The sequence below is a fragment of the Terrapene carolina genome, unplaced genomic scaffold (genome assembly GCF_002925995.2).
Source record: "Terrapene carolina triunguis isolate 2854851 unplaced genomic scaffold, T_m_triunguis-2.0 Scaffold68, whole genome shotgun sequence".
NCBI classification, from domain to species: Eukaryota; Metazoa; Chordata; order Testudines; family Emydidae; genus Terrapene; species Terrapene triunguis.
Window position 1 is genome coordinate 59,048,174 of NW_020664419.1, and position 27,848 is coordinate 59,076,021.

A 27,848-nucleotide genomic window follows, 5' to 3' on the forward strand; every position below is an offset into this window, starting at 1 on the left:
TATGACATCGATGGCACTGAGGGTGTCGCCATTAGAACTGGACTCTGTTTTCATTTGAAGCATCTGACACTGAGGAAGGACCATCATTGGTCCCCACCAAGGGAAGTTGCCTGGCTGCAGAATCCAGAAACTCTTGGCCCCTCCATAACCTATAGGCATACCATTGGTACCCTATGCTCTGGGGACCCCCTCAAACCACAATGGTGTTAAACTCCGAATAGGTTGGAAGAGAAGCCAGGAAGTAATTTCCCCTCCCTCCTTCCTATAGGTACCCTTGATCCATATCTGATCACTGGTAGCAATCCCCTTCCCTCACCCCGCAGACCTTCCCACCAAAGGAAGAAAAAAGCACTAGGCAAGTAATGGGTACTAACAACAATAAGATTGATTAAAATAACTCGATAGTTAACGCACAAATTGGCATAAAGCCAGGACCTCAAAACTATAAGTGGGTCAACAAGATAAATAGGTAAAACTGTACATCACCATTTCACAGGGATACCAGGAGGGGAACAGGGACGTCACAACAGGATCGGGACCACGGCTGGTACAAGAACGGACAAGGACAGCAACCAGGAACACAGTGGACTGGACAAGGATCAGGAGCACACTTGGGAACAGGTGAGTTGATCTTCCTTGATGTTATTCCACAGACATTGGGCTGCCTGTGGGACAGACAGCATGCTTCACAGGGTGTGCCGGGCTTTTGTGCTCTCCTGTTACTAGGCAGGCTATTCCCGTCACATGACACAATTTTCCCGCTCTTACTGAAAAAGGGCAGCAACTGATGAACAAGAAGGGGTCAGACATGGAAGCAAACAACCACTTAAACAAAATGGCAAAACCCCAAAACAAGCCTTACAATGGACCCTTCTCACTGGCCATATTGAGGACCGTGGGACCTTTATACACATTATCCAGAATTGTACAGTCCTGTAGAAAATTACACTATATCCCTCTTCTTCAAGAGAGCAAGCTGAGTTCTCCCAGAGCCCGAGGAAGAGGAGGAATGAGGATTGGATCTATCATCATCATCTCCTGAGAAGGCAGTTGCCCCAGCATTACTATGTTGTGCCTAATAATCACAAACCATTCCAGCAGCTATTCAGGAGCATTGCTAAGGTGCTTTAGATCCCTGTGGACAAGGTCCAGGAATCAGCACACAACTCCTGGACAATCTACAGAGTGCTGGCCTAGTAGGGTGGTGCTCCTAGTGTAGTGAATGAGGTTCTCCTAGTACCAGCTAAGATGGTGCGGCACACTCCAGCACCATGTGCACCTACTTCTAAAAGCAGAGAAAGATATATATTTTCTTAGCTAAGGGAGCAGAGTTTTCTGTTCACTCATCCTGTTCCGAACTCCTTCATGGTGCAAACTGGGTGGTGAAAAGTGGAGACAACTGCATAGCCAATTTACCCCTTTGGATAATGAAGCTAACCACCTGGATCTTCTGGGAAGAAAGGTATTCACATCAACCAGCTTGCAAATTCCAAATAGTCAATTATCAAGCATTACTGGCAAAGTAGAATTTTGTCAACTATTCTAAGTTTTCAGATTTTTGAGACACGCTTCCATGGGAAAACACACTTCCAGGCTCTTACTGAAGAAGGTAGGCTGGTGGCCAGATCATCTCCAGGCTGCAGTAGACATGGCCGATGTAGCCTCTAGATTGATGGCAACCGGAATCCCGGCTTCACTTTTCAGGGTTCCCCATGGAGGTACAGGTCACTGTTGAAGATTTACCCTTTGAAGGGGCAACTTGTTCAGCCAAAAGACTGAATTATTGCATATGTTAAGACTCAAGGTCAACCTTCTGTGCTCAGGGAATATCCCTGAAGTGTTGCTGACCTCTTCACAATTGACTAACAGATATATGTATATGTAGAAAAATGAAGAAGAAAATAAAGCCTAATATAGTTATTATTTCTAAGTAAAGCTGTGTTTTAGTCACGGGTATTTTTAGTAAAAGTCATGGACAGGTCACGGGCAGTAAACTAAAATTCATGGCCCATGACCTGTTCTACACACCCACTTGGGTGCTCCGGGGCAGGAGGTGGCCCAGGGGTGCTGCAGGTGCTCTGGTTGGGTAGGAGGGCGGCCTGAGACCCCCATTGGTGCTGGGAGGGGGCGGGGGCGGTGTGCAACCCAGGACCCCACTAGTGAGGAGGGGGGGGGGGGGAAGGGGGGGCTGGCGGGCTCCCTACCCAGCTCCGCATGGCTTCCCAAAGTGACTGGCATATCCCTGCGGCCCCTAGATGGGTGCACTTGGGACTGCCACCATTGTAGAACTAGATGTTTGGCTGTGATCAAGTTCTACCCAACCATACTGTTTCAAAGGCCTTCAGTTTCCAAGATGGATTGGTTAGGATGGTGTGGCTAGCCTGCAGTTCCAGATTGGTGGACAGAAAGAAATTGGTCCATATATTTACCTCTGTCCAGAAAAGACAGTTTGCAGGACAATCCCTAAGCATATGGTGTAAGTTGAGTACCTGCTGCATTGCAGCGCCAGCATTTGTCAAACCTGGGTACTCTGGACTTGAAAAGTCTATGTGGAAACTAGTGCATTCTCCAAAGAATTTTCTACTGGACCTAGTTTAACACCACTTGCTAGATTTGGGGTTGTATAGTGGAACAAATCTGATTCCACTGAATGTTGGTAAGGGAAACTGATCACTCATCTTCCCATTTCTTTCTAACATTGTCCGTGCTGATTGCCAATTTGCCTGATAATTTGGAATACAGATTAGACAATGACTTAAGTAGACAGTGTAACTTTTTCAGGAAGCTCCAAAGTTAAGGATTCTGGGGCTGCAAAGACATCTGAACCAAATTGGTGTTGCAGAGCATGAAATTATTGCCATTCCTTCTTTGGGTCCAGTTGGAATTTCTTCCTAAGATGAGGAAGGAACATGAAGGAATCATTTTCAATTATGTGATTAATGCTCAAAATGTCTTTTTTAAATTCAGTCAGGCCATAGAGTGGGTCTATATGCAATTAAAATTTTTGAATGACTCCAAATTGAAGTCTCTGAATGTAATAAGGGATGATATTTAAACTGAGACACAACCAGATACCAAGCTTTCCAAGATGTCAGAATTGTGACAGATTTCTTCTTTGGAAAATGGTAGAAGTCTGATTTTAGAATTGATTCTAGTGGTGGTGGGACTACAGTTCTTCTTCGAGTGATTGCTCCTGTGTATTCCACAGTAGGTGTGCGTGCTCGCCACATGCACTGGTGCCAGAAGTTTTTCCCTTAGCAGTACCCGTACTGGGGGAGCACCGCGGCGACCCCTGGAGTGGCGCCTGTATATCGCGCTATAAGGGGAGCTACGGGCTCCCCCCACCCTCAGTTTCTTCTTGCCGCCAGTGAAGGTAGTCGGAACTTTTGTGCTCCAGCTCTGCTGCAGCCCTTCTTCTCGACCTTAGTGGTACCGTTGTACATTGTTCTTCAGTTGTTAGAGTGCGCTTGGGGCATGCCCCATGCCCCAGGCTTCAAGTCGTGCGACTCCTGTCGCCGCTCTATGCTCAGGAGCGACCCTCGCGCTGACTGTCTTCGCTGCCTGGGTGAGACTCACATAAGCGACCGTTGCAAGATCTGTAGGTCGTTCAAGACAAGAACCAAGAAGGAGAGAGACTTCTGACTTCGAGCTCTCCTGATGGAGTCGGCACTGACTCCGACGCCGGTGCGCAGATTGGACTCGGCACCGGCCGCCACGTCGTCGGTACATAGCGAGGCCCCTTCGACTAGTCGGCGCCATTCTCCCTCCAAAAAGCAAGGGAAGGGCTCGGCCTCGCAGCGCCGCCGCGATAAGGACAAGAGGGAGGCTGGTCCCGCGCTGGGCAGCCCTCGATTCCTCCCCCTCCCCCCGGCTCTAAGGCTCTGACTTGTGTGGAGCGGAGCAGTCCGGTACCGTCGACCCAGGCATCCCCACCGGTACGGACGCCGTTGACGCCGGAGGAGGTGCAGGCTGCGAAGGACATTATGTCCCTGCCTGTCCCGAGCTCGCAATCAAGTACGGGCCCCAGCTTCGCGTAGCCAACCACCAGGCCTTACTGAGCAGGTACGACTTCAACCTGTGGGTGTCCCTGCCAAAATTTGAGCCCCTCCTCCCGGACCAGGACAGGAAGGACTTCAAGGCCCTGGTGGAAGAGGGGTTGGCAGTGGCAAAAGCGGCCCTGCAAGCGGCGTCCGAGTGACAGACACGGCGGCCCGCTTGATGGCTTCCGCGATCACCATGCGCAGGGTGTCGTGGCTCTTGTTGTCCGGGCTGTCGACGGAGGCACAATCGCTGATGCAGGACCTCCCGTTTGATGGCAAGGCGCTCTTTGCGGACCAGACGGACGTCAGGCTGCATGGGATGAAGGATTCCCACACCACCTTGCAGACCTTGGGCCTCTATGTCCCCCCGGCTAAGGACAAGGCCAAATCTGTTCCGATGGCTCAACCTGCGAGGAGCAGATATGAGCCCCCGTACAAAAGGCCCAGAGACCAGAAGCGTCGGTCTCAGAGGCAGACCCGCTCTGCCCTGCAGCCCGGTCCCTCTAAGGGCAAGAGGCAAGAGAAGAGGCGGTTTTGACTGTCTGCAGGGGGCACCGGGCCTGTTGCCAGGGAGACCCCCGGGTTAACAAAGTTTTTGTTCTGCAACCGATTGTCTGCCTTTCTCAGGGCGTGTTCCCGCATTACTTCAGACCGCATTACTTCAGTACCATCTCCAAGGGCTACGTGTTGCAGATCACCTCACCCCCGCCAAATCACCCGCCATCCACAATGGCTCCGGGGGACCCGGAACACGTCCACCTCCTGTGTCAGGAGATGGACCGATTGCTCCACTTAAGGGCGGTGGAAAGGGTTCTACTCCTGATACTTCCTGATCCCGAAGGCGAAAGGGGGTCTCAGGCATATTCTGGACCTGCGCGACCTGAACAGGTTTCTAACCCGTTCCAAGTTCCGCATGGTGTCCCTGGCCTCTCTTATCCCCTCCCTGGACCCAGGGGACTGGTATGCGGTCCTGGATCTCCAGGACATGTACTTTCATGTCCATATTTTCGAGAGAGAGAGACATTTCCTCCGATTCATGGTGGGGATGGACCACTACCAATTCACGGTCCTCCCCTTTGGCCTATCCACGGCTCCCAGGGTTTTCATGAAATGTATGTCTGTGGTGGCGGCCTACCTCAGGCGGGAGGGAGTACAAATCTTCCCTTACCTGGACGACTGGCTCCTCAAGGGGGAGTCCTGTTTCGAAGTGGAGTCCCACGTAGAGCTGCTTCTCTCGACATGCGCCGATCTAGGCCTGGTCATGAACGAGACCAAATTGACATTAGTGCCCGTTCAGCGCATAGAGTTCATTGGGGGCCTGCTGGACTCCTCCAGGGCCACAGCCTCCCTCCCCCTAGACAGGTTCGAGACCCTAAGGGATCTCATCGTCTCTGTCACGGCCTTCCCGGTGACCACGGCAAGGGCGTGTCTTCGGATTCTGGGACACGTGGCGGCGTGCACTTACGTGGTCCGCCATGCCAGGCTCCGTATGAGGCCCCTCCAATTATGGCTGGCCTCCCAGTTCTCCCAAGCTCGGGACGGTCTGGACAAGGTTCTCACGGTCCCGTCCCCCATACTCGCTTCCCTCCTATGGTGGTCCTGCCCGAGCAATGTGTTGTAAGGGGTTCCCTTCAGGGAGGCCAACCCGTCCATAGACCTGATGTCTGATGCTTCGGACCTGGGCTGGGGAACCCACACTGGGGATGTTCAAACTCAGGGAACATGGTCGGCCCCGGACTTGCCCCTTCACATAAACGTCAAGGAGCTCAGGGGGGTTCAGTTGGTGTGTGTGGCATTCCTCACGTACCTCCGCGGCAAGGTGGTCAGAGTCCTCACGGACAACACCGCCGTCATGTACTATATCAACAGGCAAGGCGGGACTCGCTCCCTAGCCCTCTGCCGAGAAGCCCTAAACCTATGGGAGTTCTGTATAGCCCATGATATCTCCCTGTGGGCGGCTCACCTCCCGGGCATCCGCAATACGCAAGTGGACTGCCTCAGCAGGGTCCTCTCCCCCCAGAACAAGTGGTCGCTCCACTCGGAGGTCACTCACCGGCTCTTCCAAGAGTGGGGAGCTCCCCAGATCGACTTGTTTGCAACCCGTCAGAACCGGCATTGCCCCCCGGTCCTGCTCCAGGGGAGAGGGAGGGGAAGGCGCGATCTCCGATGTGTTCCTCCTGAGCTGGTTGTGCCAGCTCCTCTATGCGTTCCCCCTCATCGCCAAGGTCCTTCACAAGGTGAATGTGGACAATGCAAGAGTCATTCTCATAGCCCCGGCGTGGGCCCGCTAGCACTGGTACGGGCCCCTCCTACGCCTTTTAGCGGCCCCCCACACTCCGCCCGGACCTCCTCTCCCACGACGGGGGGCGCCTCCTCCATCCCAATCTGGCCGCGCTTCACCTGACAGCGTGGCTGCTCCGTGGCTGAATGAGGAGGAGAATCGGTGTTCGGAGCAGGTAAGGCAAGTCCTCCTGGAAAGCAGGAAGCCATCCACGCATCGGACGTACGTGGCGAAGTGGTCCAGGTTTGCCAGGTGGGCAAGTGAGCGGGGAGTGTCCCCTTCCACCGCACCTTTCCAGTTTATCCTGGACTACCTCTTATCCTTTAGAGCCAAGGGACTGGCACCTGCCTCGGTCAGGGTGCACCTGGTGGCCATATCGGCTTTCCACCCGCTAGTGCAAGGCCACTTGGTCTTCTCCCACTCGACGACCTCCCGTTTCCTGAAGGGCCTTGACCGTTGGTTCCCATATGCTAGGCCCCCCGTGCCGCAATGGGACCTCAACCTGGTCATGTCCCATCTCACGGGACCCCCCTTTGAACCCCTGGTCACGCGTTCCTGGTCACACCTCTCATGGAAGGTGGCCTTCCTAGTGGCGATCACGTCGGCCTGACGTGTCTCAGAGCTCAGGGTCTTAACCTCGGAACCCCCTAATACGGTTTTCCATAGGGATAAAGTGCAGCTCCGCCCACACCCGACGTTCCTCCCGAAGGTGGTCTCCGCCTTCCATATGGAGCAGAGTATCTTCCTCCCCCGTGCTCTGTCCCAAGCCCCATTCCTCTAGTGAGGAACGCCACCTCCACACGGTCGATGTGTGTAGGGCGTTGGCTTTTTATCTGGATCGGACTAAGCCGTTCCGGAAATCCTCTCAACTCTTTATTGCCTTGGCCGAGTGGGCTAAGGGGCAACCCATCTCCACCCAGCGACTTTCACGCTGGATCACCTCGTGCATACGCACGTGTTATGATTTGGCAGGGATTCCCCCACCACCGATTGTAAGGGCACACTCCACGAGGGCTCAGGCCTCATCAGCTGCCTACGTCGCCCATGTTCCCATCCAGGACATTTGTAGGGCGGCCACGTGGGCCTCAGTTCACACATTTACTTCGCATTATGCGATCGTCTCCCAGTCTAGAGATGATGCCGGGTTTGGCAGGGCGGTACTTGGTCCCGAACCATCCTGAACTCCTACCCACCTCCAACAGATATTGCTTGGAATCACCTACTGTGGAATACGCAGGAGCAATCACTCGAAGAAGAAAGGACAGTTACCTGTTCCGTAACTGGCGTTCTTCGAGATGTGTTGCTCCTGTCTATTCCACACCCCTCTGTCGGAGTTGTCCGGCAAGAAGGAACCGAGGGTGGGGGGAGCCCATAGCTCCCCTTATAGCGCGATATACAGGCGCCACTCCAGGGGTCGCCACGGTACTCCCCCAGTATGGGTACTGCTAAGGGAAAAACTTCCGGCACTGGTGCACGTGGTGAGCACGCACACCTACTGTGGAATAGACAGGAGCAACACATCTCGAAGAACGCCAGTTACGGAACAGGTAACTGTCCTTTCCTTCCTCCATGTACAGCCAGGCTGGAGAGCCTGAGCGTTGAAGGGCCAGTCATTATGCCACTTGTCTCAAGATTGAGGCTAATATAGTAAAGCCTAAAGTTGGGTAGACCCAAAGCCTCCTGATTTGATAGGCAGTCGCGGTTTTTCTCAAAGGATATTCTGGGCTTGTTGCCAACACCCCACAAGAAGATCTTACAAATGTTAATTCTGAAGAAAAAAAAAATACCAGAAGGGTAATTATAAACTGGCAAGGAGCTAAGCATAAATAGAAGCATTAGGAGGACATTCATCTTTAATATATTAAACTCTACCCCAAAGGGATAGAGGGAGGACCTGCCATCTATGTAAATCCAAAGCTATTGGTGTGGTAAGAGGATTAAAATTAATTTTGACTTTCTTTTATATTCCTAGAAAAGCAGACTCCCAAGCCCACTGGCTGATTTCTTCCTGTTGCCAGCGAAAAGTTTTGTCTAAGAGGGTGACATTATGCACTTTCTGAGAGATACTGACAGCCTCCAACTTGTGCCAATTAATTTTGTGCCCTGGGATTTTCCCAAACAATTCAATGGTTTTGTAATATATTGGGGGTGGCCTGAGGGGGGTTGGTGATGAATAAAAGTATATCAGCATATTTTTGTCTGTTAGGACCCTATATGTAATACCTTGGATCCCCTAGCATGCTCTGATTTGTATTGCATGCAGCTCCAAGGCCAAATCAAATAGGAGGGGAGGGGGGAGACAACCCTGTCTATTATTGTGGGACTAGAGACTGAAAAGAGGGGAAACGTAGTTATTGGTTGCAACCTGAGATTGGAGCACGGAAGTCTAACCTAGGAAATGAAAGAGGGACGAAGTCCATATTTTTATAGGATGAGGAAAAAATACCTCAAATTTGCTCTGTTGGAGGCTTTTCCACATCCACCAATAGAACAGCCATCAGTTTTAAGGGGTTTTGATAGTAGGACAGCACATTAAGATGAGTGTTTTCTGACCCTTGTCTCTCTTTTATAAAACCCACCTGGTCCAGGTGTATTATGCTCATTACTTTTTCTAATCATCCAGCTAGGATTCTAGACAATATTTTAATATCAGAGTTGATTATGAAAACAACAAGGAGTCTGGTGGCACCTTAAAGACTAACAGAGTTGATTATGGATATTAGTAAATAGCTAGCATGTTCATAGGCATCTTTGTCAGGCTTAAAACTGACAGCGATTAGGGCTTCATTCATTGAAGAGGGCAGAGTGCCTCTACCAAAAAGCCTCAGTGTATACTTTGGCCAGTCTGGGAGCCAGAGTGTCTTTGAATTGGGCATAAAATTCATCAGGAAAGCCTTCGAGGCTGGGGCCTTACCCAATTTCTTGTTGCATAGGACAGCCATGCTCTCAGAAGTTGTAAAGGGGAATCAAGCCAAATGTTTTGTTCTTCTGTTAGCTGGGGGAGTCGCAGTTTTTTTTTTGGTGTATTCCTCAAGTAATTAAATCATCGGGAGTTTTTGTTTAAATATGAGCATTGGTAGAATTTAGAGAATTGTTCATTAATACTTTTTTGATTGGTGAGTATCTGCCTCTGACGAGTGCATTGAGGGGATGTTAGCTTTCAGTGAATTAGTTTCCCAGTTTTGTTGCTGAATTCCTAGTATGTCTGTTTTACTCTAAATAAAGCAAATTCAGCCTGAGCCAAGGTTAATGTATTAATTTCATATCTGAGATTGGTCATCTTGGAGTTTATCAGAAAAGGGAGAATCAGCATAGCTAAGATCTGCCTCCTTGAGCCTTTACATTAAATTCACCAGCTCACCCTGCTTAGCTCTTTTTATGAGAGAAGTAGGATATTATTCTTCCCCTTCAGTATGCCTTGAAAGTGTCCAATGAGATTGCTTGGGAGATCAAATGGTTGTCATTGGTCTCAAAGAAAAATTGTGTTTCTTCCTCCACAAAGGTGTTTTTTTTTTTTTAATTGTGTGTCTAGTAGTAAAGAGGAGTTTAACCTCCATCTTCCGGTAGCCCCTATATTTCAGGAGATGAGTAGCAACACCACAGGTGCATGATCAAATATCATAGCAGGTGTTATTTCATTGTTAATGAAATACCAAGCTATCTGATACCAAAAAGCATTCACTCTGTGATTATAGAGAATGCAGGGGTGAGAAAAAGGTGTTGTTTCTACCTCTAGGGTGCTGCCACCTCCATCTGGGCAATAATGGTCTGCCTCACGGAGGATTAGGAATGGTGGAGTCTGCTTGATCTGTCCAAAAGCAGTTCTAACATTTTGTTGAAGTCCCTTGATATAATCAGATTTCCTAGGGAGGAGTCAATCTCAAAATAATTGATTGAAAAAGGAGGAATCATCTTTGTTGGGGGCCTGGAGTTAACAAAAGTGTATGTAACATGGGAGATGCCAGCGTTAAGAATTAAGAGCCTTCCTTCCATGTCTTTATCAGTTGATAGGATTTATGGGTTCAATTTTTTATTGAACTGAATTAACACCTGCCTAGACTTGGCTGGGTAATTACTAAAAAAGCCTCAGACTCAATGAGGTGGGGTTCCTGGAGCACTGTTAGATCAGCTTTCAACTTTCTTAAGTGAGAATTTTTTTGTTTTGTTTTATAGGGTTACACTGGTCATCATGATTGTGAGATGTCCGTACAGAGAATATCTGAGGGGTTATCCATGCTGAAAATTATTCTAACTAGGCCTTGCAGTCAAAGGCAGGTCACTCAAAGATAGTGTGCCTTGAGACATACTTCTCCAGACATGGAGGTGGGAGACACTTATATCCCTGGTGGACCACTGTGGTCTTACAACAGAAGTCTATAAGCATAGTGAGTCATGTTAATGAAGAGCTTACAGGGACTTCAGAAGGCAATTAAACAGGAAGAGTTACACAGTGTGGGGAATGACCCTGTTTTCAGGTGAAGATCAAAGGTCTTGGTCTGGTATATCTGGGGTGCAGACAGACATCTAAGCTACCTTCAACTTGTGAAGACAGACCTGCTGCAAGCTTGATCTTGTGAAAGGGGGATGGATTTCAGCATTATTCTGGTATATTTAACCAGTCAAAACATTTATTGATTGTCCAGCCAACATTTTAAAAATATAGTAAACTTGGTTAAAAAAAATCTTAGGTATTCAATTATACAATATACACACTTTTGCAAATACAACTTTTAGCTCTTAAACACATTTGTGCATTGATGTGCTAGAGATAATGTCTTCAAGTCTCACCTAATTCATCCATGGCTTTATTTGAAAACTGTATACAAAACAGTCATTAAAGCCAAGAAATGCAAAGTAGGTTTTACTGCTGCTGAAATGCTTTCAAAATCCTGATAAAGAGGTTTGATAGGGCATGAAGCATCTCTTGCTAGGGTGGAGACCTCTGGGAAAACAAAGTCATATTTCAAAGCACTGAAGTTTTCAGGACTGTTTGGTACTAGCAGTGTCTTTAGTATTGATCCAGATCCGGGTGCTGTAGCCTAAGGACAAACAGGAAAATGTTCTTACTAGCTTGGTTAACATGCTAGCTCTAGTCATTTTAGTTTAAAATATTTGTAAAGTAAATTATGTGAGTGCTTCTTTGCATTTAATGCAGAGATTAGATGTAGCGCTCCTCCTGTATAAATTAGTTAGGTAGATTGTGAAAATAAAGATAAAGATATAGAATGAACATTAAATGAGAAGGGTGAGAAATATTTTACACAAGTTTAAGTCTATTTGCAATAACATTTTAGATAACAGAGGAGAAAACATACTAGGTATCTCTTGGCAATTTTTTCACAGAGAACAAAAGGGATTTAGTAAATTTTGCTTTAGCTGGTTTATTGGCTAATGATGAATGAACAATTAACTATTGGATAACTCAAATTATCAGAGCAAAAGAAATGAAGTCTGCATTGAGTGAGCCAAAGTAAGAATATTTTGTTTGATTAAGATGCTAGGGACAAGAGTAAGTGCTGGGTAGAACTCAGAATGTGCTTGTCCATATTGGTTGGAAATATCCACAGGGAATAATAAATATATTACCATGAACTCTGACATCAGTCAGGATTTCTCCTTGCTGCTTGTTGCATGTATTAACATTTAGATAGGAGTCTCTGCCTTGCATAGGCCAAACAACTAGAGTCAACAACTGTCATTCACTTTGCTGGCTGTAGGTTGGGAAGTGTCTTTATTTCTTTTTTAAAATGAGATTCTATTCTTTTGAAAAGTGACTGTATAAAAATGGCAGCTTCTTAGTCAGTCCCCTCACAAGGTGCAGAGTAATATCTGTTAACTTAAGTGATGTGTTTACTCATGTAACTCTGCGGAGTCAACACAGCTAAGACTGAGTGAGCAGTGGCTTTTATGCTCTCTTGTAACTTAATACACATTTCTGTTAATTTACAATTAGTTAAATCTATGAAACTCTTTTGAAGAGCTGAGTGATGCAGTCAAAGGTCTAAGTTGGCCTGCAAAACCTGTCAGTTGTGGTGATCATAGAATCATAGAATATGAGGGTTGGAAGGGACCTCAGGAGGTCATCTAGTCCAACCCCCTGCTCAAAGCAGGACCAATCCCCAGACAGATTTTTGCCCCAGATCCCTAAATGGCCCCCTCAAGGATTGAACTCACAACCCTGGGTTTAGCAGGCCAATGCTCAAACCACTGAGCTATCCCTCCCCCCAGTGATGCATTAGAAGGAAAAACCCAGCTTCACTTTCAGATCCCCAATATAAGTTTACAGGGCTGGTAGGTAGAAAATTTTTTTTTTCCACTTGTAAACAGACATCTGATGCGAAAATCCACTGAAGCAATAAGTAAGGCTACGATTTAGTCATGGATGTCATGGAATCTGAGACTTCTAGCGACCTCCGTGACTTCAGCCTGCGGTGGTTGGGAGCTGCAGGGTCCCCCGTCTCCTCCGGGGGCAGGCAGCTGCGGGGTACCCCCAGCGCCTCTGGCGGCCCCCAGAGCTCCCAGCCAGCACAGGTGGCGGGGGAACCCCCACAGTTCCTGGCTGCCATTGCCAGGGGTACCTCGCAGCTCCTGGCCCCCATGGGCAGCAGGGGTACCCCACAGCCCCCAGCTGCTGCAGGCAGTTCCTAGCCCCTGCACAGCTGCCCTGCTTCAGGCTGTGTGGGGACCTACAGATCCCCATTTTGGCAGGTATATTTTTTAGTAAAAGTCACAGACAAGTCACAGGCTTCCGTGAATTTTTCTCTTTTGCCCGTGACCCGTCTGTGACTTTTACTAAAAATATCCATGACAAAATCTTAGTCTTAGCAATAAGCATAGAACCCCAAAATAGCATTTTTTACAGTCACTTTTCAGAGTAAGGCTGGCCTTGAAGAATTTCAAATGTATGAAACTGATGCGAAGACAAAGTATTAGAGAACTCTAAGATGTGACTCTTCCATCTTAAATCAAACAAGTTACTTTCTATACAGTGTGCAATATGCCTGGAGGTGGAAGTAGAAGTCCTGCAAAGGGACTTCCACAGGTTGGAGGAAAGGTAGCATAGAAGGGAGCCACCACTTTTCCCCTTCCACACCCCTCTGTCTCGTTCTACTGAATATTGCTGCCCTCTGCCAGTACATGTAAAGTTACCATCCAGTCTCTAGTTATTTAGGCTATTTCCAGAGCAGCAATTTCCAAGTTTGTTCCCTCATCAACCACAATGACTTTTTTGATTATGGCCACAGAAATCCTGAGACCCCTGCAAAAAAATCATTACCATTTAGAATGCAATATCTTAACTTATCAGCAGTATTGGGATTCGACTGATTAAGACAAACCTGCCACTAGTCGAAGGCCTGTCATGTTACCACCTAGATATTAGGCTTTAGAAAATGCTGATAGTTTGTCCAACTTTGCACTCTTCTTAGAAAATAGGATTTTCTGTACTCATTTTTCCTCATTCAAATGGCCAACTCTGGCTCTGCATACACAATGAGAAGGTGCCATTTTTACATAGTCACTTTTCAGACCAGCACCATGCCTCAACTGGAAACATTGGAAATAGGCAGGCTTGGCTGCATTTTTTATATTTTTGATGGATACTACTGATGTTTATTTTTAAGCATTTTTTTAGATTTGACAAATTGTCAACATGTCAAAACACAGAAAGTAAATATCCTTAAATCAAGCTCTAATAATTTCTTAAGCAACATTTTTCTTACTTTGTCTCTAATTTTGATGATCATTAATGGAAATAGTTTTGGTTGGGGTTGTATGTGTATGATGAAATCAACATTTATTGACACTTACCCAAAAAAATCTAATCCTGCTCACCCTAAAAATATACAACAACTATTTAAAAGGCCTCTGAATGAAAGAGATTTTGTTCTGTCACGCCAGTCCTTGCCATTCCCCCTCCCCTTATACTGTGTCCTTTTGTACTTCTCACCTGCTCACTTCTCAATAAGTAATGGGTATTGCTAAATGCTAAATTGATGAATATTGATTTGACGTTGTTACCAAGAGGAGAATGGCTGTTTTCAGAAATTAGGGGAACCCCCTGCCCTGTGTAGACACTGCACATTTATTTTATTAAAACAAAACAAAAATCCAAACCCCAACCCCTAATTTCATAGGATCCTGTCTCTGGCAATTTCAAGAACTCTCTGAACATAATTTAGAAACGAAGGTTTAGCAGAGTAGTCATCTTACATTAAGCACATAGCTTCCAGGCAGGAGGAGAAGGTAATATTCTCCATGTCGATTGGTTCTATACGGACAGATATGTTCCCTTCCTTTGGCTTCCACTATTACATTTGGTATAGGCTGTCCATGCCTGTCAAGAACTTGACCTTTTACACCTATGAGGCAGGGAGAGAGTATGTAAATGTGACTCTTGGTTTCATTTTCTGGTCTGGAAAAGCCAGTTTTTTCATCATTCATTGCAGCATATGCTTGTTTCATTCATTTCCTCCCAAAACTAGACAATAGAGCCAGTCTCCTACATATTGCTAAAGAAAATAAATAGCAACAGCACAGAATTCTTAGTTCTTAATCATTTACCTTCCCATCAAGTTAAAATGCAGCAGTATCAGCTTTTCCATCTCATTCTCTAAAGATACAATTTCGTAGTTTACATTGATGTCGCTGCACGTGTTCTCTACAAAAGAACTTGCTTAAATCTCTTTTATGCCCTTGAATTTATTTACCTAGCTTAAAACAAAACAAAAATTCATTTTTCCTGTTGGTGTGATCAAACATTGCTTCTTGACTAGTGTTTCAAAAAGGCAGAGTAGTATTGTATATTTACTTATATTTTAGTCTTCCCAAATCTTCTAACACACCAGATTTCCAAGAATGAGCAGTTTACTATAGAGCACCAAATCAGGAAGAAGAAGTGGAGGAAGGTCCTATGGGACTTTACTTGCTCTATAGTAGACCCCTACCATGATATCATGCCCACTTTTTCCCTTTTTTCTTTACCCAAAGACTTTCAACTGGTCTGACTCTTCCCTCCTTCTGGTCCCCAGAACAGTTATACCAATTCTAATTACATATGTAGAGTCCCATTTCAGACAGAGATGCAGTATAAAGTAGGGCCATCCAAACTTTTACTCAGCTGAGGGACCATAATAAGAATGGCTGCAGCATTCAGTTAGGCAAATTTCAGGCTCTTTCATCTTTAATATGAAAAGCATGGCCAGTGGATAGAACATAAGAACGGCCATACTGGGTCAGACCAAAGGTCCATCTAGCCCAGTATCCTGTCTTCCGACAGGGACCAGTACCAGGTGCCCCAGAGGGAATGAACAGAACAGGTAATCATCAAGTGATCCATTCCCTGTCACTCATTCCCAGTTTCTGGCAAACAGAAGCTAGGGACACCATTCCTGCCCATCCTGGCTAAAAGCCATTGATGAATTTATCTAGTTCTTTTTTGAACCCTGTTATAGTCTGGCATCCTCTGGCAAAGAGTTCCACAGGTTGTGTGAATAAATACTTCCTTTTGTTTGTTTTAAACCTGCTGCCTATTAATTTCATTTGGAGCCCCCTAGTTCTTGTGTTAAATAACACTTCCTTAGTTACTTTCTCCACACCAGTCATGATTTTATAGACCTTTATCATGGCCCCCCTTAGTCATCTCTTTTCCAAGCTGAAAAGGCCCAGTCTTCTTAATCGCTCCTCATATGGAAGCCGTTTCATACCCCTAATCATTTTTGTTGCCCTTTTCTGAACCTTTTCCAGTTCCAACTGATATTACAAGTATTATTATATTATTAGCATCTAAAGGCACATCAACACGGAGGTTTTTTGGGAATATGTTTTTGCATATAAACTTTGGGAGAATAACAAATCCAAAATAAGCACTTATGCTGAGGCTGCTAGTTGCTGCAAGGTATTCTTGCATATAAAATATTACTACACTGTAGAACCCGGCGGGATTCCCCTCATGTGCCACTGATAAATTCTGTAAAGGAAGAAAACCCATCCTGGCCATCTACCACACTGCTTATGTTTTTCCTTGAAAGCAAAATAACTGTAGGCATCTAACTTTAAAAAAAAAAAAAAAAAACCTATTCAGAAAGAGAAGATTATTTAGGTCTGTGTTTCTCAACCTTTTTGATACCAGGGAGTGATTTGCTGCCTTCCTAAACCATATTAGGGCGATCTCAGGGACCGGTGCCGGTCCATAGACCGGTCGTTGAGAAACAATGACTTAGACTATGTCTATACTACGAGCTAGGGGAGTGATTCCCAGCAGGCCTGTGTACACATACTCATGCTTGCTTTCATCTGTGTATGTGTACATGAGCAGGGAATCGCACCCCTAGCTCATAGTGTAGATATAGTCTTAGATTGCAAGCTCTTTGGGGCAGGAACAGTTTTTTGTGTTTATACAATGCCTACCACAATGGGGTCTTGGTCCATGACTGGGCTCCAAGGATCTATGACAAGTTTAAAGAGCAGGGTGAATTTCTGCCTGTGAATCCTGACAATTCCCTGCCCTCAGGTTTTTTATAACAAATGTTACAAACATGCTAATTCTATAGTACGCTATAAAATACATATGTATGCTAACTAGAAATGTGCACCTACGTTTTCCTTCCAGGATATGTAATCAGGGTCCATATGAGCAGGCCCCTATTTAAGCACTGTATGCCCATAAGACCTATAGGGGCATTAACCCCCATATGAAAACTTGAAACAAACTGTTGCGCAGTGAAATGTGGAAATGTCTCGTGTGTGTGTGCTGTGGGTTGGTCTCTGTTAAATCACTGCTCGCTTCTGAATCTCTTCCATTTAAAAGTTGCTGCCCTCTAGCACTGCCAGCCTTTGCCCACATGGGGGCAGAGTTGCTACACTTCACTTAAAAAAAATCTAATTCCTTCTTCCCCATGCTGCTTTTCTCTGAAGTGAAACCCTACAACTGTCTTTAATTAGTGAACATCCCAATACAAACTGCCATCTCTAATCCCACACAGCCCACTGTAAATTGCTCAGGATCGCCTCACCCTTTGAAGTGTGGCCGTCACTTTTAGGTGCACCACACTGTGCAGAAAACATACTAAACCACAGTTCGTAGGTTTAGAAAGAAGTTTAATGAGGGTGAGTTCTGTGACTTCTGTCCTATTCCTGGCTGAGGGAGGGGCTGGGAGTGTTCCATTGTGGTGACGTGAGGCAGTACTCCTTGAGTGATGAAGGCTTCTGCTCCATTAGGGTGACCAGATGTCCCGATATTTGAGGCTTTTTCTTATATAGAAGCCTATTACCCCCTCACCCCCGTCCCGATTTTTCACACTTGCTGTCTGGTCACCCTATGTTCAGGCCTTGCTGGGCAAGCAGGGCAAATTTTCCTCTCTCTCTCCTTCATACTAGGGAGCATATGAGGAGCATAGGTGGACAGTTTCCCCAAGGGCTAATATCATAAGGCTGAAGTCTGTTGCAATGTTGTCAAATCTTGCAATGCTTGATGTCTTTCTTAGAGACAGCTTCCAAATTCATGTTTTGTTTTGTTCTTAAATGAAAAGTAAGATTGCAGCCCACATGGTTATGGAGAAAAGCTTGAAAACGTGACCTCACTACATCCTAATTGTTTAGAAACCAGAAGGCAAATAAAGAGAACCCAAATTATTATTTTTCAAGTCTTACTGCATTTAAGCTAATATCTTGGGATTTTTTTTGGGGGCGGGGGAGAAGATGGGGCATGACTAACAAATAAGGATAAGATTGTTATGGAGGTCACGGAAGTCACGGATTCCATGACTTTCAGAGATCTCTGTGACATTTTCTGCTTCAGCCATGGGGTGCAGGGGCCGAAGCTGTCAGCCGGTGGGGACCCAGAGCCCTGAGGTGGCTTGGGCAGTGGGGGGACCCGGAGCTCCCAGCCGCTGTGAGTGGCAGGGGACATGGAGCTGCCATCTTGGCAGTGACTGCTGAACCCCTTTTCCCCCCTCACAGCAGGGCTTGGGCGTCGTCATCCCCCATCAGCCTCTCCCCTGCCAATTATTTTTAGTAAAAGTCACAGACTGGTCTTGGGCTTCTGTGAATTTTTGTTTAGTGCTTGTGACCTGTCCGCGGCTTTTACTAAAAACAACTGTGACAAAATCTTAACCTTACTAATGAGTTTTGAACACCTGAGACTGGCAATACCGGTTGCCAGCTGCTTCCCACTGGCTCCTAGCTCTGACACCTTGATAAAGCCACAGAGGAGTGGGAGAAGCCATTAATTTCTTAAGTAGTTGAGCCATGCTCCTTCACCTGTGTGTTCTCCCCCTGCGCCTAGCTACTCTAGATTCTAATCTCCTATGCCCAGTATTGGCTGTATGCCCCTCTCCCCCTCAGCACATGTCTGCACCAGACATGGACCCCCTGTAGATTTTAGATCCCAGGATCTCTCTAACTCCTTTTCCTTCCTGAACCTGGAGGATGGAGGCAGAGGCTGGGATATTTGTCTGACTCCTCAGAGAACCCTGTTTTGAACGCTGCCCACTGGTGTCAACTTCCCAGAGATGGTTGAACACAAGTCTCTATTTTAGGTAACTTCAGTTCTGTAGCTGCTCTGCATATAGAAGCACCGTAGAGGTCAATGGGAAGATAACAGCTGCAAAAATGGGCCCTCTGTGTGGTCAGTGGCTTACGAAGTTTTAATTGATACTTTGAAACCCGGACGGCTGTCAGGAATGAAGAAGGCAGATGAATTCTGCTCTTAATAGCTCCAGGAATCTAAATGAAGCGAACCCACAAAAAGTAAGCCCCACCCTTTTCCCATTTGACACAAATGATATGTTTTGTCAGTCTTCATTTAAAAAAGCTTTTTCATAAATGTCTCTTAGAATGGCTGCGTCTTTTCACAGCTTTCTATTTTAATCAATGCTAGTCGCTGCTCACTGCCACTAATAGGTGTGAAAGCTGGATGTACGTGCTTTGACTGCTATGTGTCACTACTGTGACCATATCTATCCAACTTGAATAAAGCTAGATACAGTAAAAGCTTTGTTATCCAACATGTTGGGGGAATGGCGGGTGCTGGTTAGTCAAAAATTCCGGTTAACTGAGTTATACTTACTAATGGAGGGAGGGAGTTTGGGTGTGGGAGGGGTTGTGGGGTTGTGCTGCGGGAGGGGTTGTGGGGTTGTGCTGAGGGAGGGGGTGTGGGACACGGGCTCTGGGAGGGAGTTTGGGTGTGGATGGGGCTTGAGGTTGGGGCACGGGAAGGGTTTTTGGGTGTCTGATCTGGGCGGCGCTCACCTCGGCCGGCTCCCTGCAAGTGGCGACATGTCCCTGCTGTTCCTAGGCGGAGGCATGACCAGGCGCTGCCTCCGCAGCTCCCATTGGCCACGGTTCCCGGCCAATGGGAGCTGCGGAGCCAGCGCTTGGGGTGAGGCAGGGACAGCACACAGAGCCCCCATGGCCGTTCCTCTACCTAGGAGCAGCAGGGACATGTCGCTGCTTCTGGGGAGCTATGCAGAGCCAGGCAGGGAGCCTGGCAACCCTACTGAAGATTTGAACTTGGAGATATCAGAAATGCCAGTTTCTAGAGATTTCCGCTTGGTAAAGTGCCAGATAACACAGCTTTTACTGTAAATGGATCTGTTCACATACACTTAGTTTGGAGATTTCCTCTCTTTTCTCAAACCCCAATCTCAGGTTAAATGGGGTTCACCTACATCATTCAGTTTTTAAAAAAAAATGTTTGCATTTTTCTTCAGAACGGTCTATGAACAAATGCATTCACAATGCTAATATTCCAGATGTCCCAGTTGCTTCTGGGCAGCATTCTCTGTCTCACTATCCTCCCTTAGCCACCATCATGCTCACAACATTGTTTCTAAAATGAGGATGGTGCACACAGCTCTCTGCTACATCCATCTTTTAATTCAGCAAGAATCAAGAAAAAACAGATTTCATATTGAAAGGCAAAGTCCCTTATAGAAGTAGTTCTTTTGATTCTAGCCTGTTGCTGGAGAGCCTGTTACATGTTCATGTCCATGTTGTTACAGCAGCTGACCCTACAAGCTATATTGGAAGTTGAGCAGATGAAATTCAAAATACAAAAGCCTACCCACCGAGATGAACTTGTTTAATGTATTCAATCAAAGCAGCTTTGTTGTCATTCCAGAAGGCCTGAAGTTGACTTGCTGGTGGATATTTACAGCATGACAACTCCAACGTAATTTCAAAACATTGTCCCCAGATGTAGTTGTAATCCTGCATCCCACCTAAGAAAAAGAAAAAAAATTCTTTGATTATTACAGTGAGAGCCTCTGAGTAAGAGCTAGAAATGGACTAGGAGACTTGCAACTTTTCCTAAACTCTAGCCTTCTCGAAGCATTTCCTTAGGGGTAGGCAACCTATGGCATGCGTGCCGAAGGCGGCACACGAGTTGATTTTCAGTGGCACTCACACTGGCCACCGGTCCGGGGGGGCTCTGCATTTTAATTTAATTTTTAAATGAAGCTTCTTAAACATTTTAAAAACCTTATTTACTTTACATACAACAGTAGTTTAGTTATATATTATACACTTATAAAAAGAGACCTTCTAAAAACGTTAAAATGTATTACTGGCACGCGAAACCTTAAATTAGAGTGAATAAATGAAGACTCGGCACACCACTTCTGAAAGGTTGCCGACCCCTGCTTAGATCATGATGCAAGGGCAATTCAGTTAGACAAATTACCACAAATTGGGAAGTACAATTGTTTTTTAATCCCATAGTCAATTAGATTTATGATCCCCTGTGGAAAACCTGCTTAATTACTTTAAAAAAACCCAATCCCAAAGTGTGGTGGAATTACTAGAATGAGGCTATAATAATGGTTGAGAAAGGGGACCCTTTGATTCAAAACCTCTCTTCAAGTACTTGTATCTATAAGGGGGGCACTAAGTTTGTCATGCTCAGTTGTGCCTCAAAATCCTTTTAGTCATTTGAATTATGAATGTACGAAAAATGTGATTTTTTTTTTTTTTTTATAATAAGAAAATTGTTCAGATGTGGGTTTTTTTGGCATGCTGAGAACCAAAGTGAATTAATTTAAACAGGGAGGATACACTATATCTTACACATATTTATCTAAGCAATGATTTAGCTTAAAATACATTTATTCAGTATTTTAGTTTTTACACATATGTTAGAAAATGGCAAATGATATTTCTTATTTACTAGATTTATTTTTATTTTGTGTGTGTGTCAAATTATTTGAATGGAAACTGGAATTAAATTAGAAATTCACAAAAACAGCATTTAAATGTTTTTATTAGTTAAATAAAACTTACTTTAAACGTGCTGGACACAGAAGGAAAATATGTATTTTTATCAAAGCATGTTCTGCATTTAAAATTGATTTATTAAACAAAGGAAGTATTATCTGTAGTTCGTGAATTGAACTGAACTGATTGTTTCTAGTCACTATGTCCTTCAAGATTTTAGAACTAGTAGATCTCACTCTCTCACACTGAATTTTTATTCATAGATTGGAAGAGGAAAACAAGCTTCCATGTTTTTTCAACTCCTAATTGATTTCTTAACTTTGAATTAAGTAGCTAATGAACTGAACTATGTGAATAAACTGAAATGAAGAAAATATTCTCTATAATTTCAGAAGAGGTTACTGCTGTCAAAATCTGGACTAGCACTACAACAATCTCTGGTTCCAGGTGCTAAGCCAATGACTTCCACCAGTTCAGTGGTTTGACTTTCTTTAAAACTTTGTCAGCAAACAGGTTTGAATATATTTTTTATTTAAATGTTTTAAATAGGTTATAGTAAGTTTGGACTAAACATAGGTTGTCATAATTTCAAATTTAATGTGATGTGTTTATTTTTAAAAATAAAAAGGTATTTAATTTAAATAAAATTCCATATATTTTAATATAATGATTTTTATCCACCCTGCTGTAGTTCTTTGGTTTTAAAAACCTGGATTTGGCATTTGCACTATGGAGAACTCTGGGAGGAATGTAGGCTTTGCCAAGCTTGGGAGAAGACTGGTTGAGTAGTTGAAAATAGTTTACTAAACACGTGTAGTGCCACTTTTCGTAGTGATTATAGTACACAGAATGTGATTATTCAGGTGTGTATATCTGGTTATTTACACATCGATATAAATAGGGGTGTATTTGTTTCAGTGATTAGACATGAAGATAGATGTTATGTAACTATGAAATTGGTTCTCTCCTTTTTAAACAAAAGGAGAGAGATTTTTTTATCTCAGCTACACCAGATGAACTCTACTGATAACTGGAGTTACACTTGATTTACACAAGCATAGCAGAGATAAGAATTTGGCACAGAGTTCATCGTATATGTATGTGCATCTATGTTAATGCATAAAAATTAACCCCTTCCCTCTCAATTTGTGTGTTGTAGGGGCGGGGGTGATGGAGCAAGTGCAAATGAAGATGGGCTTGTGGTGTTATTTGAATGGGGAAAAGCTGGCCTGACAGCAGAAGGGGAGGGGAAACCTTAGTGGCAGCTTGCCAATAGATAGATAGCTGTGCCAGCTGGCTAAGGAGGAGCTCAGAAGAGATGTGATAGATTGACAATGCTCTGGACAAACTTTATGAAATTAAGATAATCTTTACTGCATTAAGTATAATACCTTTGGGGAACCTGTATTAAAAATGCACGTTTATGTACTATTGTGGAATTGTATGGAACTTTGTTAGCCAGAAGACAGGATTAATGCAATCTGCATTTAATTGCAATTAATGCAATATGAAGAACTTCAAAGGACCTTTTGGAACAATGCATGTAAAGTGGATTTCCTAGGAAATACCTGGGAGTAAGGGGAATGCAAATGACCCATTGGAATCCATCCCTTTGAACTTATGCCCTGGACAGAGAAACCAAGTGTCTGCTAATTACCTGCTCCTGGAAACTCCAGATCAAAGATCCCTGAACTGTATAAGAGGTGGACTAAGCTTGTCATGAGTGTGCTTGTTCTGAGCTGAAGCTGTGATGAATTTGAAACTGCCAGGAAACCCCTTGAGTGGGGTTCTGAAAGATTGCTCCTGCCAGAGCTCATGGTAGGGTTGAGGTGAACGCTAGTTAATTGATTAGTATGTGTGTAGGTTCTTTTATTGTTTTTGATGTTTTCTCTGTAGTGCTTTTATCTTAATAATAAAATAGGAAGTGCTAGGTGGTTAACTTACAATTGTTACTGATCCCTCTGTTAGTCTCTGAAGAGAGGGCAAGAGAAGCTTGCTCTGAGTGCCTGTCTTTTACTGATAACAACACAGGGGGGGAGGGATAGCTCAGTAGTTTGAGTATTGGCCTGCTAAACCCACGGTTGTGAGCTCAATCCTTGTGGGGGCCATTTAGGGATCTGGGGCAAAAATCTGTCTGGGGATTGGTCCTGCTTTGAGCAGGGGGTTGGACTAGATGACCTCCTGAGGTCCCTTCCAACCCTATGATTCTAAGGCAGAGAACTGGAGATACCCTGGTCAGAAGGGAGAGAGATGCACCTAAGAGAGGTGACAGCCAGGGTAGCCGAAAGCCTGAGAGCAGGTGCCCTTGCTGGACCACAGAGGGGGAATACAGGTGCAATTGCCCTCAACTGTGACAGGTGGCATGCTGGCTGATGGAGCAGTAAAAGAGCCTGGCTTGAGGGCAGGGGGGAGCTGAAGACTCAGCCAGTGGAAGCTGGTCCATTAACTTGTGTTAGCTAACATGTTTGTACATGCTCGTCTGGATGCTCCACAAAAGCTTGTGTCCTGAAGTGCCCAGGCTATGTGCAAACATGATGGATAGCTCATGTTAATTAACAATCAGCTCACTTGAGTTAAACTCTAGTGTGGACAAGTCACAGAACTTTCGCTGTCAAGGAATGCAGAGGTGTGTTAGCAAGTACATGTTGGAAAATCAAATAAAAGCAGTGGAGATCAGAGAAAATTGGAAAACACTGAAATTTTTACCTTTCAGTTGATACCAAGCATACCCATTTGTAATGCCATATGGAAAGACTGGTTTATTCCCACATTCATTCCCTTTGTACATGCTGGCATGGTTGGAAGAGTAGGTTCTTGCAAGGTGTATGAAAACATCATCATCTCGTGATCTGCTATAGCCTTGTAAAAATCCAGTAGCTGTATAATAAAGATGGCCATGGTACAAGCCAAGTTAATGTTAAAACACACACAATATTGTCTTAGATAAAAAATATGAAGCCCCAAACCTACACATCAGTTTGTGTGATCCAGTGAAACTGTACTATCCGTGTATCCCAACACATCTGAGCTCGTGTAAGTCTGGTGCTTCTCTTCAACACATCAGGCATTTTATTTTGCTCATACTGAAGCTGGCAGAAAAAAATGGACCCAAATAGGAAACACAGATATTAGCTTACCTGGGTTACCATTATCAAATGTATAACTGGCAACCAGTGCTCCACCATGCAAGTTAGCTGAAAGAACAAATGTCTCATTTTGTATCCAATTTATCACTGCTTGAGTCTCTGGCTGGATTGTGACATTGTTACTGTTGAAGACATCAGGGAAATTCCTATTCAGATCTTCCCCATTCTTATTGAACCTTTGAGAGAGAAAATACAGTTCTATATTTGTTAATCTGTTGAATCTGAGTAGATTCACAATGCTTTGGATCTGTGTTCGTGACTGTTGGGAACAGAGTTACTGGAACGGTACATGGAAAGAATGAGCATCACAAACTGTGTTTTCACAAATCATGGGCTGATTACTGTAGAGTAATTAATATATTTCCAAGTGGAGACGTTGGGAGTGATGCTTGAAACATCACACAAAACATAGTAAAATGTAAGATTGTTGCATAAGCCAAATAAGGGAGTGTATGGAATAAAAGGGTGTGTTTTTCAGTTGTTTAAAAAGAAACTATGACTCACACATGACTGCCAGTCGTAATGCAGTCATCCCAAGCATGTGGCTATAAAAAAAACTCTGTAGATATTCAAAGCATTTTTTTCCTCTGACGGTGTTTGAAATTCCAACCTGTGTCCAAGTGCTTATTTCTTCCTTTCTTTTCTCCACTAGGACAGTCTACCCATCTGATTAATATTTAGCTTTGGGTGTTAATTTTTAAAAGTCTCATTAGCTTAGCATCAATCCTTTGGATGCTTCACCCAATGGGAAAAAAATCCCACGCTCCATTTAAAGATTCTTAGCCCACTTGTTTCAGGAATAAATATCTACCTTATCCAAAAGCAGGGCTTACTCTAGTTCAATAAGGCGCCAAATCCCCTAGGTTGCCAAAGTGAGTATGACAGCCAAGGCAAAAGATCCAAGAGAACCCAATTCTTAGTTACACAAGTAGTCCTGGTACAATCAGCACAACTACTTGCATGAATATGAGTTGCAGGATTGGGCACTTTGTTCTCCTCTACCTTCCCAACTTTGTTAATTTGTTCTCTGCCACTTAGCATTTCTCTTCCTTATACTTTTCCATTCTGTCTCTTTTTCTCTGGCTTTTTAAAATTTTCTACCCTTTTTAGTCTCTGCAGGGTCACCAGCAATAACACTAGAGCATATAAAGGTTTGCAGAAGTGGCACAACGTTTACGTTTTCTTTGGCATCAAATACTTTACACACACAGAGCCAGCTGCCATTAGTGCAATATCCCTTGAACCCAGCTCCATTTGCACAACCTCATCCACATTATTGAGACTGCTTTGTAATACTGCTTTGTAATTCTACCTTTTGTTAGCATAGATGGGGCCTAAGGCTTTGTCTTCACTGGGAACTTGACAGTTCTCCTACCAATGGTCTAGTACCACTGCAGCTAGTGTGAACATGGCTGCTAATATTTTTACCCTGTCTTAACTGGATAAAAGCAATATGGACAGAGAGGTGTAAAAATGCTGCGGGCAGTCTATGCTAGCAACATTGGTGCTAGACCAACCGTCAGAGAATTGACAAAAATTCTCAGTGGAGATGTGCTGTAAGAATACAACCATCACTGCTTTAGAGGAAGCACTACACAGCACCTCCCCACCGATGTAGAGCTCTCTATAGCGGTCTGTTCCATCTTTGCCTAAAATTGGCCCAGAGTAGAAATCAACTGAGACACCGTAAGTGTTCTGCTGTAGGGGTGGGGTGAAATAACCTGTGCTTTTGTAGTGCATAAAATGTCTGGTTTTAATGTGAATTCTTAAATTTTCCTTCTTGGTGGGGCAGGTGAGGCGTGGAGGCTTCGCCCAGTTAGGCATGTGTATTGTTAAACATTGTATTCGTTTATGCCCCCCTCCCCCCATAGCAAACAGATTCATTTTAAGTTTTCAATCTTCCACCTCATCTCAAAGAAGGGTTGGGGGTAGAGGGCATTCTGCCTGCCCCTGATTCTGAAAATTTGAGATTCTCAGTTGAAGTTAAGTCCTTGTGACCGTTTTTATTTTTTGGCATCTTGGGGATCCCGAGAAGATGTACTTTGAGTCAGAATCCAGAATAACCCAAGTTTAAACCACTTAAAAACGATGATCCTTCCTCTCTAGTTCAGAGCTGGTATTCTCTCTCTCCTCTCCGTGCCCCTAGATCTCCAAGGGCACATGCATGCGCACGCTTTCTCTCTCGCACACCCAGTGTCTGACAGTTTCTTCAAAGCAAAGCCCTGTGCCCCATTTAGTATGCCTTCTAAAGACTGTGGCCCAAAACATATCCCGAGTGTAGCTCCTAGGCTATTCTATCCACCAAGTATGACCCAGCCACTTGGCTATCTCTAAATGTTAACGAAACAAACAACAACCTCCCTACTTACTGTCTCCTCTGCCCCCTACCCTACGCTGAAAAAACACACATCCTTACCTTCCTTCTGAGTAATAACAGTCATGCACTGTTGTAGCTTCAAATCCATCCGGGTTCATTGATGGCATGATATGAATCCGCGTGCTATTGATTAGCCTTGTAACGACTGGATCGCTCTGATCATTGGTCACCAGGAAGTCTATCAAATGGAGCAGCAGCTCCCTCCCAACTGTCTGTATTGAGAAGCAGAGTTTTTATTTTTCAAGTCCACTGTGAAGAAAGGAAGACGCTCAACATGGTGCTTATTTGATCTGACAAAGATAATACTATATGATATAGACATGACACAAAACTATAATCATAAAACAAATGCACTGTGGTCAACATTATTTTGTTACAGTTCTTGGCCTCTAGAAAATTAAATGTAATTTAATAGAAGAGAAAGAAATGAATGTGGAGGGGCCACTTCTAACAAGTGATTTTAAATTCAGATTGACTAGGGTTTCTTCTGTAGTGGGGACTGAACTGTGCTAGCTACAATGACGTTTAAGTAGTATACAGATAGGGATTGTTTGTTTGAGACCCATCTTAGAACTATGCATTATTAGCAGGTTAGAATATTAAAACCATCCTATCAATGATGTTGGGTTGTTTGTGTTAGGGAATTGCACTGTTGCATGGGGCAATATCTTCTTACTAGCCATCTTGTTTGGGTGCACACCATGCACCATATCTACACACAACACACTGTTCAACCACTGGTGGGCCTGTGGATTTCTGCACTGATCCCACAATGCTTTGGACCTTTCTGGGGC

General features: G+C 44.6%; 2 protein-coding genes across 4 annotated transcripts in view; one reads left to right on the top strand and one right to left on the bottom strand.

Annotated features, from left to right (window-relative positions):
• MDM2 (MDM2 proto-oncogene) overlaps positions 1–22,097 on the top strand; it is a 58,139-nt gene extending 36,042 nt beyond the window's left edge. Inside the window, exons 11-13 of one of the 3 annotated variants that reach the window (XR_002908015.3) lie at positions 497–621; positions 18,858–19,068; positions 21,795–22,097. Coding sequence is in view for 2 of the 3 variants with exons in the window: in XM_024198226.3 (XP_024053994.2) it covers positions 497–621; positions 10,495–10,561 (192 nt within the window). In the remaining variant the exon portion in view is untranslated. Of the gene's footprint in view, positions 1–496; positions 622–10,494; positions 10,569–18,857; positions 19,086–21,794 lie in introns of those variants that run through there. The other 2 variants (XM_024198227.3, XM_024198226.3) reach the window with 2 other exon arrangements.
• Positions 10,995–27,848, bottom strand: part of CPM (carboxypeptidase M) — an 83,367-nt gene continuing 66,513 nt past the window's right edge. Inside the window, exons 4-9 of the mRNA XM_024198228.3 lie at positions 27,094–27,266; positions 24,669–24,853; positions 24,238–24,408; positions 20,388–20,540; positions 14,533–14,681; positions 10,995–11,360 (exon numbers count right to left, since the gene is read on the bottom strand). Of these exons, the coding sequence (XP_024053996.2) occupies positions 11,127–11,360; positions 14,533–14,681; positions 20,388–20,540; positions 24,238–24,408; positions 24,669–24,853; positions 27,094–27,266 (1,065 nt within the window). The 3' untranslated portion in view covers positions 10,995–11,126. The remainder of the gene's footprint in view (positions 11,361–14,532; positions 14,682–20,387; positions 20,541–24,237; positions 24,409–24,668; positions 24,854–27,093; positions 27,267–27,848) is intronic.